The sequence below is a fragment of the Heterodontus francisci genome, chromosome 16 (assembly GCF_036365525.1).
Source record: "Heterodontus francisci isolate sHetFra1 chromosome 16, sHetFra1.hap1, whole genome shotgun sequence".
In the NCBI taxonomy this organism is placed as follows: domain Eukaryota; kingdom Metazoa; phylum Chordata; class Chondrichthyes; order Heterodontiformes; family Heterodontidae; genus Heterodontus; species Heterodontus francisci.
Genome location: NC_090386.1, coordinates 80,806,031 through 80,820,409, shown reverse-complemented (window position 1 = coordinate 80,820,409; position 14,379 = coordinate 80,806,031). Strand labels below are relative to the sequence as shown.

Genomic DNA, 14,379 nt, shown 5'->3' with positions numbered 1-14,379 from the left:
TTGTTAAGACAGGTTGTAGTAAAAATTTTAATAAGATTTTTCACAGTAATTTAATGTTCAGGATAATAGATAATTGAATCCATTTCTCACCTCTTAAGTTTCAGCTTTAGGAAATCTGATAATTGTTCATTTTAAATAATCATCATCAATGACTGCTAATAATACCTTGCTGAATAAGTGAGAAAACCATGATAATCTGAGGGTCTCAATTGTAGGTTGAATGAATGTCTGTCAGTTTGCTTATCGTCAATATCTTGGTGGTTTGCGGGCCCGGTTCAGTATTTTCCAGTGCATTGAAAAGATTCAACATTTATTAATTTTTTTAACATTTTTTTGAAATAATGTAATAAATATAAAAATTTTGTTTAGCTTAAAGGCTATTAAAATCCACAAAAGAACCCGATTGTTAATGCTGTCACATGCTCATGTCTAATGGGAACTGCCAACAGTTCGACATGTTTGTCTTCAATTGAGTTGGAACACTATTGAATAAAAATAATATTTGAAGTGCTGTGATGAAATATCCAATTATGCACGATGTACTTTACTCTTTTTGACCTAGCACAAATAAAATCCAGAGAAGAAATCTTATCTTTGCAAATGCTGTTTATCAGATTTTTTTTCATTTCATGGGCTGTGGGTGTTGATGGCACGGTAGGCATTTATTACCCATACCCAATTGTCCTTGAAAAGGTGGTGGTGAGCCACCTTGTTTTACAACTGAGTAGCTTGCTAGGCCATTTCAGAGCACAGTTAACAGCCAACCACATTGCTGTGGGTCTGGAGTCACACATAGACCAGCACAGGTTAGAACAGTAGATTACCCTCCCTAAAGGGGATTAGTGAACCAGATGGGTTTTTATGACAATCAGGTAATTGTGGTCGTCATTACTGCTACCTGCTTTTTATTGCAGATTTATTTGATTAACTGAAATCAAATTCCCCAGCTGCCATGGTGGGATTTGAATTCATGTCTGGATCATTAGTCTAGGCCTCTGTGTTAATAGTCCAGTAACATATTTGCTATGCTCTCGTTCCCTAATAAGTTTCCTACTGTGGACTTTATTCTTTTGTTACTGTGCGTAATCAAAATCTGACTAATTTAGTAATGTTAGTTTTTTTAATGTATTTTCTTGGCAATTCTATCCATTTTATTCCTCCCCCTCCTTTCGAAGATAATGGTTCCTTGCTGGGTTATTATAACTCAGCCGCTGGTCATCCTCGTATAGCTAGCCCCGGTAGCCATTATTCACATGTGCGGCCTGAAGGGGAAGTCTTACCTAATGTAATTAACTTTTATAATAGCAATTTAAAGAAATGCCCCAGCCAAATTCTTAGATTATTTGCGATCAGTTCTTGGGAATGCTGTTTCTTTTTTGGTGCAGGGAAGAGGGAGGGTAGACATACCAGTTCTATTTTTAAATTATGTGAAGGAATTAAAGCAATTATAAATGTTTGAATATGGTGTGATAGAAATGCAGTTACAGGTTGTAAACAGAACTTGTGAATCTTTCAACACATCTATAACCTTTTTTTTGAAGGCAAAAGGAACAAAGGTGTGGTTTACTCTGGGCTGACACTGATCAATATAAATGCAAATTTTGCTGATGGTGACATTTTTAGTTATTTATTATGGTGTTATATTTACAAGGAGAAAATTGAGTAGTGTTGATGAAATCAACCTGCATATATTATTAAAATAACTAGATTTAGATTTTTTTTTTAGATTTAGAGATACAGCACTGAAACAGGCCCTTCGGCCCACCGAGTCTGTGCCGACCATTAACCACCCATTTATACTAATCCTACACTAATCCCATATTTCTACCACATCCTCACCTGTCCCTACAATCCCCCTACCACCTACCTATACTAGGGGCAATTTATAATGGCCAATTTACCTATCAACCTGCAAGTCTTTTGGCTGTGGGAGGAAACCAGAGCACCCGGAGGAAACCCACGCAGACACAGGGAGAACTTGCAAACTCCACACAGGCAGTACCCAGAATTGAACCTGGGTCGCTGGAGCTGTGAGGCTGCAGTGCTAACCACTGCGCCACTGTGCCGCCAACTACTTGCACTTGTAATGTCGTCAAACAAGGGACAGCTATCAGACAAAGTTTGATAATGAGCTGCTGGAGATATTAGGACTGGTGACCCAAAAGCTGGATTAAACTTTTGTTAAGCGTCTGTATGATGGTGTGATCTCGAGCAGGAGTTCTGAACCTTTTTTGCTTGAGACCCCCACCTGTGTTATAAAAATTCCACAGACCCCCGTCACACGACGCAAGTATTTTTCTGTATAACAGAAAATTGTGCTATTAAACATTATTTTAGTTTTTCTTTCTTGATGTGAAACTTGTTGCTGGTGCTGCGCACTAAATTGCAGCACAGATTTAGGTTCAGGTGAGGGATGCAGTGAAAGATTGCAGCTGTGAGCCTGCTTGTAGCTGTGTGAGCAGCAAAGCTCAGTTACTGAATCAATTGGTTGTGGTGCTCAAGTGTGAGTTTAAAAATTCATTTGACAGAGACGTAAAGGCCAGCATTCTACACATTCTCTGGTTATTTTTGGCAAACTCCTTGAGACTTCCCGTGGACTTCTAAGGGTTGGACCCCAGTTGACAAACCCGTGTTCTAGCGTCCCTTTGATTAGTCAGACCACAGCAACAGCAGCCACTAGTCTTTCAAGCAATTATTTGATCACAATATACTGGATGTCAGTCACCACAGACTGCTCGAGACTTCATGTTAGCACTTCACATACCCCTTTTCAATTCAGCATATCTACTAAACAACGCCATGACAAATTGAGTAGTTGTAATTAAAATGGATCTATCCTTGAACCCTGACTATGGACATTTTTAATTTTCCTTTTATGAAGACTTGCTTCTGATTTTTTGAGTGTATCAGAAAATGCACAATGGTATTCTAATTCTTTTGATAGCAAAAAATCAAAGTTTCACTTCAAATTGGAAACTTACTGTAGTGTATGAAAGAACTGTCTAAAGAGGCTGCAAGAGTCCTATCTGAAATAACTTTGGGCAGTCTCAATCCAGTTCCTAGTAGACGTGGTCCCTAATTTTTAGTATCAATTATACTTTTACTCTGTCATAAGATGGCTAGTGGAGATATTAGGGAAAGAAATATTACATTTGTACAATAGGAGATGCTGTTTTAAGGTTGGGATTGAAGTATGTTTTTGGGACAGCTGGAAATTTGCTCAGCATCTGACTGCTATACAATATTGATTTGATGCTGTTGTTGAATACTTCAAATGGGAACAGGTCCATTCCCCAAAAGAACCTATTCTACCTTGATAAGTGCAAAAAATTGTAGTTCCTTCTCATAAGTCTCTCTTTACATCAAGAAACAGTAGTAGATTCATTTTTAAAACGATGATGGAGTTGGAGGGGCACAGCTTCCAACAGACCTTTTATTAAAACTTCTTTGCTTGGCTTGTATTCTGTAATTGCGCTCTATCATCAGTGAACTTTTGAAGAACCTAAACTCTAGTTTCCTCTTTATAGTGTGATGAGTAAAATTTGGAAACTGTATCTATGACATTCAAATTGTATAATATTTTTAATTGAACAGTAATGTATTGTTTTTGTTTTAGGTATTTTGTGAGCATCTAGAATATCATAGGAAAAAAGAATCAAGAAACCATATACAGTAGTGTCCGAGGAGAACAATGTACTAAAGTGCCTTCATTGGAAAAGAAGCAAGAGTTTTAATTTGTTTTCAAAGGGAGGATGAATAGTGAGGAAGAGTTTTATGATGCTGTTACAGGCAAGTATCTGTGTGTGGCATTTGATAGTTGGCTCCTGTAGCGGTAGGTTGATACTTGTTTTAAACCCTGCTCAATCGATGTTTCTAATGAAGGGAGTGAAAAATCAAAGCTGCCAAAAGCTGTTTTTGCCTTATTCTTGGTGATTTGAGAGGGCCGTTCCTTTTTGAGAGGTTACCACAAGGTTCAGTAATTCCTTGTGCCACCACTCTCATCATGAGGCCAAGTTTAAAAACAACTTCAGAAACCTTCAAAAAAAAAGTATAATAGTCTCTCAGTAACTTCAAATATGTATATGAAGAATGTCTAATTAGGGATAGGTGAGTGCATCTAATTTCTCACCAGCAAGAGGAAAAGTCCTTAATTGTGTTTCGGCGAATTTGGGTATATCTTCCCCATGAGTGAAAGATCATCTGCATTCATCACTTCCTGGAAGATGTCCTGTTAGCTCTATAGCAGGTTACGCATCATCAAATGCATGTAATCTGTTCCTGATCTGCTGGTTCATGACAGCTGAGGGGGAAAAAAACCTTTGTCCATTCCTCCTGAACTATGGCTACTTCATGGGCCAATGTCTAGATCTAACAGACTCTATTGGAAAGGCAGTCGTGTTGAAGAATTCTTGAGTTCACTAAAACTATTCAGATTTATTTTCAAAGGGAGATGTTAATTTTGGCAATTGTTCCTGCAAGGTCAAGATCATTTTATAGAAAGTCTATTTCTCTGAATCATTAGTAATGTAATCTATATAACAGAAGAAAACAAATGGGCAAGACAACTAGTTACCTACTTTTTTAGAATGGGCTTCCTTATTAGTTAATTGCAATTTATCTTGCACATTTAATCATTTCTTTCTCTGGCACATTTTTTTACTTGTGATTTTGCAGTCATTGATTTTTTTTAAAGTTCATTTTGCTGTGTAAACAGCAGCCTCTGTCAAAAAAAAAAGCAAGAGACTAGTTTGCAACCCTGGCTGTTGATTGATGCAAAATCCTGATTTGTAGAAAACAGTTATTTTTCCTTGTTGGATGATGTGGCTATTCTGATGAAGGTAGAGCATAAAGAACTGTCGATTGAGTTTTCCTTCTGTTTTATTAACTTGGTAATAACTAATTTATAATGTAGACTACAGATTATTAATTATCTACTAGCAGAGACCCGCAAAACATTTGCGGTGAAATTAGTATCTTTATTGCAACAGTACTTCTTTAAATTCCCATCCCATGCCATTTCATCCTTCCCATGCCATCCCCCTCATGCCATACCAATCCCATTCCTTTCATCCCTATGATATCATCCCCATCCCCATTCCATACCTTCCATGCTGTTCCCACCCCCATCCCAAGCCATTTTTCTTCCTCCTGCCCACCCCATGCCCCTCACCACCTGCTGTTTGTTTTCTCCACCCATCTCCCTGCAGCCATCCCTGTGATATGGTTTTTCTCCCCCTTCCCAATCACTCTAGTCAGGGTAACTTTGTTGTTGTGCTTCCCTAACTCTTCGCTGTTCCTTTTCTCTGCCACTGCCACCACCAACCATTGGCAGCCACACATGCATTGCGTGCCCCTTGTGTGCCAGGCTCTGCCCACTAAATCAACACACCGATCAATAAGGAAAGTGTAGACAGACAAAAACTGTGTTTTATTATTATAGATATTATTACTTTATATAGGGTTTGAATCAGATGATTCTGAAACTAGAATGGGTCCAATGGTGTCGGGCGATTCATTGAGTTTTTCCAGCAAAAATGGAAGCAGTACATCTGAACAGAATGTTCACAACCAAGAACCGACCCAAGAAAATGGAATTAAGAAACATAGGTGAGTTCAACTGATGGTATGGGAAAGTTTATACTACAGGGCCTAGCTGAATAATGTAGACTTTCAGAATGGGAAATAAAGATGGAGCATATTAGTTAGGCCAAATAGCTTTTTCTTATTCCTACACTATTATATTTTCCTTCTGGCAAGACAATTTTTATCAAATGCCTTTTATTTGGGTATTCAGTAATTAAGGAATCTTGCCTGAGAAGTTTTAATTCTTTGAGTCCTGCCATTTTGTATCTGTCTACAGTGGTTTATTTTTTCTTACAGAACTGCTTTACCAGCTCCAATGTTTAGTAGAAATCAATTAAGTTTGTGGAGCATTTTAAAGAAATGCATTGGATTGGTGAGTACATATTGATTGGCTGACTTAAATCCACTTTAGAGATTTAATGTTTGTTTGTTTTTCACTGGTAATGACAATGGTATTCCTAAACTTAAAATTATTCCTGATGCTCATTGATATAAATTTGGGTTTTGTAATTGAAGGAACCAGTTATAGATTTTATACATTTTAACATCTAGCAATGTTTGGTCACACCTCCAACCCCTCTGGTGTCCAGCTGAGTGGGATTTTCCTTCCTTGGTTCTGCTCTTACATAACCCACCATAACTAAAGCATCTTCAGCAATGGATTCTCTGCAATCCCACACCATTACCTTAAAATTAAATTAAAAAGCAGAACCACAAAGGCAATAATCTCTGGATTACTACCTGAGCCATGAGTGAATTGGCATAGGGTAAATAAGATTAGAGAGTTGAATGCATAGCTTAAAGATTGGTCTGGGAGAAATGGGTTTCGATTCATGGGGCACTGGCACCAGTACTGGGGAAAGTGGGAGCTGTACCGTTGGGATGGTCTTCACCTGAACTGTGTTGGGACCAGTGTTCTGGCGAGTCGTATAACTAGGGTGATGGGGAGGGCTTTAAACTAAACCATGGGTGGGGAGGGGAGATGTGATAAATTAAAAAAAAAAAAAGGACCAGGCACGAGAGCAGGGTAGCGATATGGGTAATGATAACCAGAGGGTAGCAGGAAGGGACGGAGCATATAAACTGAATACACCTGCCGATAAGGCCAGAGTTTGCAAGAATGGTAAAAAGACAGAATAAAAGTCTCTGTAGCCAAATGCATGCAGCATTCATAACAAAATGGATGAATTGGTGGCACAAATAGAAATAAATATGTATGACCTCATAGCCATTACAGAGACGTGGTTGCAAGGTGACCAAGGCTGGGACCTAAATATTCAAGGGTATGTGACATTTCAGAAGGAGAAGAAGCTAGGAAAAGGTGGTGGGGTAACTCTGTATATTAAGGATGGCATTAATACAGTAGTGAGAAGGGATCTTAGTTCAAAAGATCAAGATGTAGAATCAATTTGGATAGAGATAAGAAATAGCAAAGGTAAAAAGTCACTTGTGGGAGTAGTTTATAGGCACCCTAACAGTAGCTACACTGTAGGACAGAGTATACAGGAAGAAATAAATAGGGCGTGTAAGAAACATACGGCAATAATGGGTGATTTTAATCATCTTATAGATTGGCAAAGATAGCCTGGAAGATGAGCTCATAGAGGGTATTCCAGACAATTTCTTAGCGCCGCAAGTTCTAGTACCAGCCAGGGAGCAGGCTATTTTAAACCTGGTAATGTGCAATGAGACAGGATTAATTAATGATCTTGTAGTAAAGGAGCCTCAAGGCAACAATGATCATAACATGATAGAATTTCACATTCAGTTTGAGGGTGAGAAGTGTGGGTCTAAAACTAGTGTCCTAAACTTAAACGTAAATAAAAGCTATTCTAAGGGTATGAGGACAGAGTTGGCTAAAATGAACTGGGAAAATAGGTCAAAAGGTATAACGGTAGAGAAGCAGTGGTAGACATTTTAGGAGATACTTCCTAACTCTCAGCAAAGATATATTCCACTGAGAAATAAAAACACTGAGAAGATGCACAATCCGTGGCTAAGGAAGTTAAGGATAGTGTCATGCACGTCGTAAGTGCGATAATAAAAAATTAACCTTTTATTTTAAAAAGTGAACAGTGATCCAAAATGGCCTTTTGTGCATTCAAACAGTCTGACAAAGACAAAGGACAAATCTTAAAAGCCAAAAGGTGTTAATGAAACCCATCTAACAATTATCCTAAAAACATTCCAGAGTTGAATGTCGTCTTCCAAAACAAAGGAGGTGTAAACTCACCACATCCTGGGTTATTGTGCAATCACCATGGGTAAGAAACCAGAATGTCCCATAATAGGAGGAGAGAAGTGACCCTTTTACCTTTATATAAAAAAAAGACAGCCAGAGAGAGAGACTGACCCAGAATATGAACCTACTTGTAACAGCTGGCATTCCAGCAAGGCAGAAAACCCATGCCCTGCTAAAAAAAAATCCGACATCTACGTTATACAGCAGAGAGAGCTGGAAGTGATCCACCATCTTCAACAGAACCTTCAATCAAGAGAGAAATTTACAATTATTTCAGGCCTGCAATCATCTAGAACTTGGGACTCTAGAGATTCCAACAGGCTTATCATACCTTTCTTCCCCACTAAAAGCCACCTTCCTCTTTCCCTTCGCTGTCTGTTTCTTGAGTGTGTGTGTGAGTGAATACGTGAGTGGATGCGGTAGCGACAGTTTCGGGATAAGGCGCATTGATCAATAAACAATTTACTTTCTGTTTTTAAACCTACAAGAAAACCTGACGCGGTCTGGTTATTTGAAAAATACAGCACCACGAGGCTAAACTCTAATACAAATCCACTTGCTGCGGTCAGGTGGGTAGTTGAACAGTGGGAACCACCCACTCACCAGTGGCTGTAACAATATTATCAAACTGAAAGAATAAGTACAATACTGTGAAGATTAGTGGTAGGTCAGAAAGTTGGACAGATTTTAGAAACTAGCTAAGAATGACTTTAAAACAAAAAGGGAAAGATTGGAATATGAGAGAAAGCTAGCTAGCAATATAAAAACACATTGTGTTTCTATAAGTATTTAAAAAGAAGAGTAACTGAAGTGAGCGTTGGTCGCTTAGAGGGTGAGACTGGGGAATTAATAATGGGAAACCAGGAAATGGCAAAAACGTTGAACAGCTATTTTGTGCCTGTCTTCACTATAGAAGACAGAAAGACATCCCCAAAATACGTGGAAATCAAGAGGTAAGAGGGAGGAACTTAAAACAATCATAATCACTAGGGAAAAGATGCTGGGAAAACTATTCGAATTAAAGGCTGACAAGTCCCCTGGACCTGATAGCTTGCATCCTAGGGTCTCAAAAGAAGTGGCTGCAGAGATAATAGATGCATTGATTGTGATCTTCCAAAATTCCCTAGATTCTGGAAAAGTGCTAATCGATTGGAAAATCACAAATGTAGGATCTCTGCTCAAGAAAGGAGGGAGACAGAAAGCAGAAAACTATAGGCCAGTTAGCCTAACATCTGTCATAGGAAAAATGCTAGAATCCATTATTAAGGAGGTAATAGCAGGATATTGTATCTAATCAGGCAGAGCCAACATGGTTTGTGGAAGGGAAATCATTTGACTAATTTATTAGAGTTCTTTGAGGATGTAACAAGCAGGGTGGATCACGGCAAACTACATCAAAGGTTACTACATGGAGTTCATGGTGTAGTGGGTAGCATATTAGCATGGATAGAGGATTGGTTAGCTAACAGGAAGCAGAGAGTAGTGATAAATGGATCATTTTCGGGTTGGCAAGCTTTTACTAGTGGAGTGCCACAGGGATCAGTGCTGGGGCCTCAACTATTTACAATTTATATCAATGACTTGGATGAAGGGACCAAATGTATGGTAGCTAAATTTGCTGATGACCCAAAGATAGGTAGGAAAGTAAGCTGTCTAGAGGACATAAAGAGTTTACAAAGAGGTTTGGATAGGTTAAGTGAGTGGGAAAATATCTGGCAGATGTGGTATAATGTGGGAAAATGTGAACTTGTCTACTTTGGCAGGAAGAATAGAAAAGCGGTATATTTAAATAGTGAGAGATTGCAGAACTCTACAGCACAGAGGGATCTGGGTGTCCTTGTACATGAATCACAGAATGTTAGTATGCAGGTACAACAAGTGATCAGGAAGGCAGATGGAATGTTTATTGCAAGGGGGTCGAGTATAAAAGTGGGGAAGTATTGCTGCAGTTGTGCAGGGCCTTAGTTAGAACGCATCTGGAGTACTGTGTACAGTTTTGATCTCCTTTCTTAACAAAGGGTATAATTGCATTAGAAGCAGATCAGAGAAAGTACACTCAACTGATTCCTGAGATGAAGGGGTTATCTTGTGAGGAAAGGACAAGTTGGGCCTATACCCATTGGAGTTGAGAAGAATGAGAGGTGATCTTATTGAAGCATGTAAAATCCTGAGGGGACTTGACAAGGTAGATGCTGAAGAATGTTTACCCTTGTGGGGGAGTCTAAAACTAGGGGACACAGTTTAAAAATTAGGGGTCTCTCCTATTTAAGGTTGAGATGAGAAGATTTTTTTTCTCTGAGGGTTGTTAGTCTGTGAATTCTCTTCCACAGAGAGCAGTGGAGGCAGGGTCATTGAATATATTCAAGACTGAGTTAGATAGATTTTTGATCAACAAGGGAGTCAAGGGTTATGGGGGCAGACAGGAAGGTGGAATGGAGGCCACAATCCAGTAGCCATTATCTTGTTGAATGGCAGAGCAAGCTCAAGGGGCTGAATGGCCTCCTGCTGCTCCTATTTCTTGTGTACCTCTAGAATCCTCCAAGAATTTATCACTGGCCACCCTCCAATTCCTCCTCTACCTGTGGCCTCTTGGTGTCTCCGTCCAAATGTATGTGGTCAGGATCCGTATGTACACTGATATTACCCAGGTCTACCTTTCCTCCACCTCCTTCAAAGCCTCCACTGCCTCTCTGTTGTCACCTATTCGTCTAACGTCCTGGACGAGCCGCAATATCCTCCAGTGAAACATTGGGAGAGCCAAAGTGATAATTTTCGCCCCCATGACAAACTCCATACCCTGTCCACCAATTCTGTGCCTCATGCCCCACCCTGGACATTGTTTCGAATGTTTTTGTCTCCTCCAGGCTTGACTATTCCAATACTCCTGTCTGGCCTTCCATCTTTCACCCTCTCAAACTTCAGCTCATCCAAAACTCTGCTGCCCACATCTTGACTTGTGCTGTTCCTCTCGCTCATCACCGGTTGACCTACGTTGGCTTCCAGGCCTCCAATTTCAATTTCTCAACTTCATGTTTAAAATAACTTAATGGCCTCACCTCTTTTTTTTGTCTCTGCAACCTCTCTCAGCCCTACAACCCTCTGAGGACTATACTCCTCTTGCACGTCCTTCACTCCTTTTAACCTATGGTCATGCCTTCATTGTCCATGCACTGTCTGAAATTCTGTCCCTAAATCTCTCCACCTCTGTCTCATCTCTCTCAAAATCTTACTGCTACATTAAAGGTGCACTATAAATACAAGTTGTTGGCATTTGGAAATAAGGATAGAAAAAAAAACTAAACCCAAAAACGGTTAGGAAATAGAAATGTTATGTTTTTCTGTTGTATACATTTGACAGCCTTTCTCAAAAAAAAAAGTCATTTTACCTAGAGTTAAATGCTAGGAAAATACTCTTTAAAATTGATTTATCGGACAGGATTTTCCTGCTGGCTTGGGGACCCTGATGTCTGTACCAAATGGGGGTCCTGAGCTCACCCTTGCTGGCAGCAAGCCCAGCACTGGCCACCTCTGAGTTCGCTGTCCTATTAAGGACAACGGGGGGTCTCCTGATGCTGCCGGCAGCAGTCGGAGGCTGGCAGCTCTAGAGCCTTGGCAATGCCATTGGGAGGCGCTCAGAATGGAGGCGCCCTTGGAGGTGTAAAATTAAATGTATTAATCAGAGGGAGGAAGCTGGTAGACTCCTCAGATTGGAGGGGAAATCCCTTCAGCTGGTTCGTTAGGGCCTTGGGGTGTCCTTTCCTGCCCATGGCCCCTCCTTTGGGGGGGGATAGAGCCTATAAGCTCTGAAGACCCCCAGACTGCCGCAGGACTGCCTACTTTAAGCTGGTGACCTCTGCTGTAGCCGGCCACTCTCCCTAATTGGAGCCTTAATTATGTAAATTGGCTGCCCTCCTCCGTGGTGTGGGCCGCCGATCTGCTTCCCAGGCCATCCCTGGGAAAATTCTCCAGCAGCGGGAATGTGTTGTAGAGCCATTCCGGCATGGCTCATTGCCCGCCAGCACCCCCTGCTTCCAAGCACGCCACCCCCAGGACCGGCAAAATTCAGCCCATTGTGCCTAATGTTAAAATTGACAATGTCTTCATGTTTTGTCTTTTAGGAGCTGTCAAAAATTACTATGCCTATTATATTCAATGAGCCTTTGAGCTTTCTGCAACGAATTACAGAATACATGGAACACACGTACCTCATTCACAAGGCTTCTTTGCTTTCTGATTCGATAGAGAGATTGCAGGTTGGTATGCTTCACTTGAAAATATCTTCAGGCTTCAGGTGTACTGAGCTGTGCCTTTTGCAATGGCCAAGGTTGATGATGGAAATAATGCTGTGTCAAATGTGCAAACCAGTGGTGAAGGCTGAGAGCTAATGGTGAATGTGTCAGTCATGACGTTAGATGTGAGAAACTTGAGGCTAAAGCATATTTAATCTGGTCTCTTGAGTTGATTTGGGTCATAAACCAAGATCTTTTAAGTAAGTTTTGCCAATTTGAAGTCCAAACAGATATCAGATGCAGCAAAATTAATGTCTGATGCTTGTTTAAGGATTAAATAGATATAAAATGCAGGAAAATTGGCCTTGTTTTAACTAACCCCATGACAACAATGGAAACCAGGAAAAGTTTACTATTTTAACTCTTAAATTTAATATTCTTAAATGAGCTGTCATAGCATTCCTGTTTTTAGTTTTTTTTTTGTTCCTTCCTCAGACTGTAGCTGCATTTGCAGTTTCTGCTGTAGCGTCACAGTGGGAAAGGACTGGAAAGCCATTCAACCCACTACTTGGTGAAACCTATGAACTTAGTAGGTGAGATAAAAATTGCAAGATTTCACATAAATAAATCTCTATTAGTTACATTGGTTTTTTTTAAGAGATGTGCAATTGCTGCATTTCTGGAACTGCTATAAGTGTGGTAAATTTATAGCTGCAAAACCCAACTGCTCAAATCCTCTGAAGAAGGAATTTTCCTCCACACAAGATCAGGGGGCAGGTTGTTCAACCTTGCCCGTCTAAGAGCGAAGTCCAAAGTATGGAAAGTCCTCATCAGAGAACTCCTCTTTGCTGACGATGCTGCTTTAACATCTCACACTGAAGAGTGCCTGCAGAGTCTCATCGACAGGTTTGCATCTGCCTGCAATGAATTTGGCCTAACCATCAGCCTCAAGAAAACGAACATCATGGGGCAAGATGTCAGAAATGCTCCATCCATCAATATTGGCGACCACGCTCTGGAAGTGGTTCAAGAGTTCACCTACCTAGGCTCAACTATCACCAGTAACCTGTCTCTAGATGCAGAAATCAACAAGCGCATGGGTAAGGCTTCCACTGCTATGTCCAGACTGGCCAAGAGAGTGTGGGAAAATGGCGCACTGACACGGAACACAAAAGTCCGAGTGTATCAGGCCTGTGTCCTCAGTACCTTGCTCTACGGCAGCAAGGCCTGGACAACGTATGCCAGCCAAGAGCGACGTCTCAATTCATTCCATCTTCGCTGCCTTCGGAGAATACTTGGCATCAGGTGGCAGGACTATATCTCCAACACAGAAGTCCTTGAAGCGGCCAACACTCCCAGCTTATACACACTACTGAGTCAGTGGTGCTTGAGATGGCTTGGCCATGTGAGCCGCATGGAAGATGGCAGGATCCCCAAAGACACATTGTACAGCGAGCTCGCCACTGGTATCGGACCCACCGGCCGTCCATGTCTCCGCTATAAAGACGTCTGCAAACGCGACATGAAATCGTGTGACATTGATCACAAGTCGTGGGAGTCAGTTGCCAGCATTCGCCAGAGCTGGCGGGCAGCCATAAAGACAGGGCTAAATTGTGGCGAGTCGAAGAGACTTAGTAGTTGGCAGGAAAAAAGACAGAGGCGCAAGGGGATAGCCAACTGTGCAACAGCCCCGACAAACAAATTTCTCTGCAGCACCTGTGGAAGAGCCTGTCACTCCAGAATTGGCCTTTATAGCCACTCCAGGCGCTGCTTCACAAACCACTGACCACCTCCAGGCACGTATCCATTGTCTCTCGAGATAAGGAGGCCCAAAAGAACAAAGAAAGAAAGAAGTCTTACTAATGAGGGTTAATTGACATTCTGTGCCTTTTTTTTGAAATAATGTAATTTCAGATGTAAAGTAATCCTTTTGATAGAGATGCTAACAGTAAATATTTTCAGGGAGCTTAAAGTTACTGATTTTTTTTTTCACCATCTGAATTCACTATTTCATTCGTAATTTTTGATCTTAAATGTTAATGGAATAAACTCTTGGACATATTTTGTGTAATTTTCCTTCTCCCCGCCACCCCACCCCCCCCCCCACCTGTTTGATCTTGCTGGCAGAGCACATCTTGTGGTTAAAAGTGTAGATTGGGTAAACAGTTTTGCCCCAGACCTTTTGTGCTATAATTGAACCAGATGTGAGGAGGTGTGCAGTGTTGTCTGGCTCTTGCTCTAAATTTCTCTTCTGCTTTTGTAGAAAAGACTTGAACTTGGATGAGATTGCAATTTTAGTGGCGTGTGAGATGTGCTGACCAATCA

General features: G+C 40.8%; 1 protein-coding gene across 5 annotated transcripts in view; it reads left to right on the top strand.

The window, feature by feature from the left end:
• The window catches only part of osbpl2b (oxysterol binding protein-like 2b), an 86,068-nt gene that overhangs the window by 56,963 nt on the left and 14,726 nt on the right, over window positions 1–14,379 (top strand). For all 5 annotated transcript variants that reach the window (XM_068048443.1, XM_068048441.1, XM_068048442.1 and 2 more), the window contains 5 exons: window positions 3,617–3,789; window positions 5,460–5,607; window positions 5,881–5,956; window positions 11,944–12,078; window positions 12,550–12,647. In XM_068048443.1, the coding sequence (XP_067904544.1) occupies window positions 3,753–3,789; window positions 5,460–5,607; window positions 5,881–5,956; window positions 11,944–12,078; window positions 12,550–12,647 (494 nt within the window). In that variant the 5' untranslated portion in view covers window positions 3,617–3,752. The remainder of the gene's footprint in view (window positions 1–3,616; window positions 3,790–5,459; window positions 5,608–5,880; window positions 5,957–11,943; window positions 12,079–12,549; window positions 12,648–14,379) is intronic.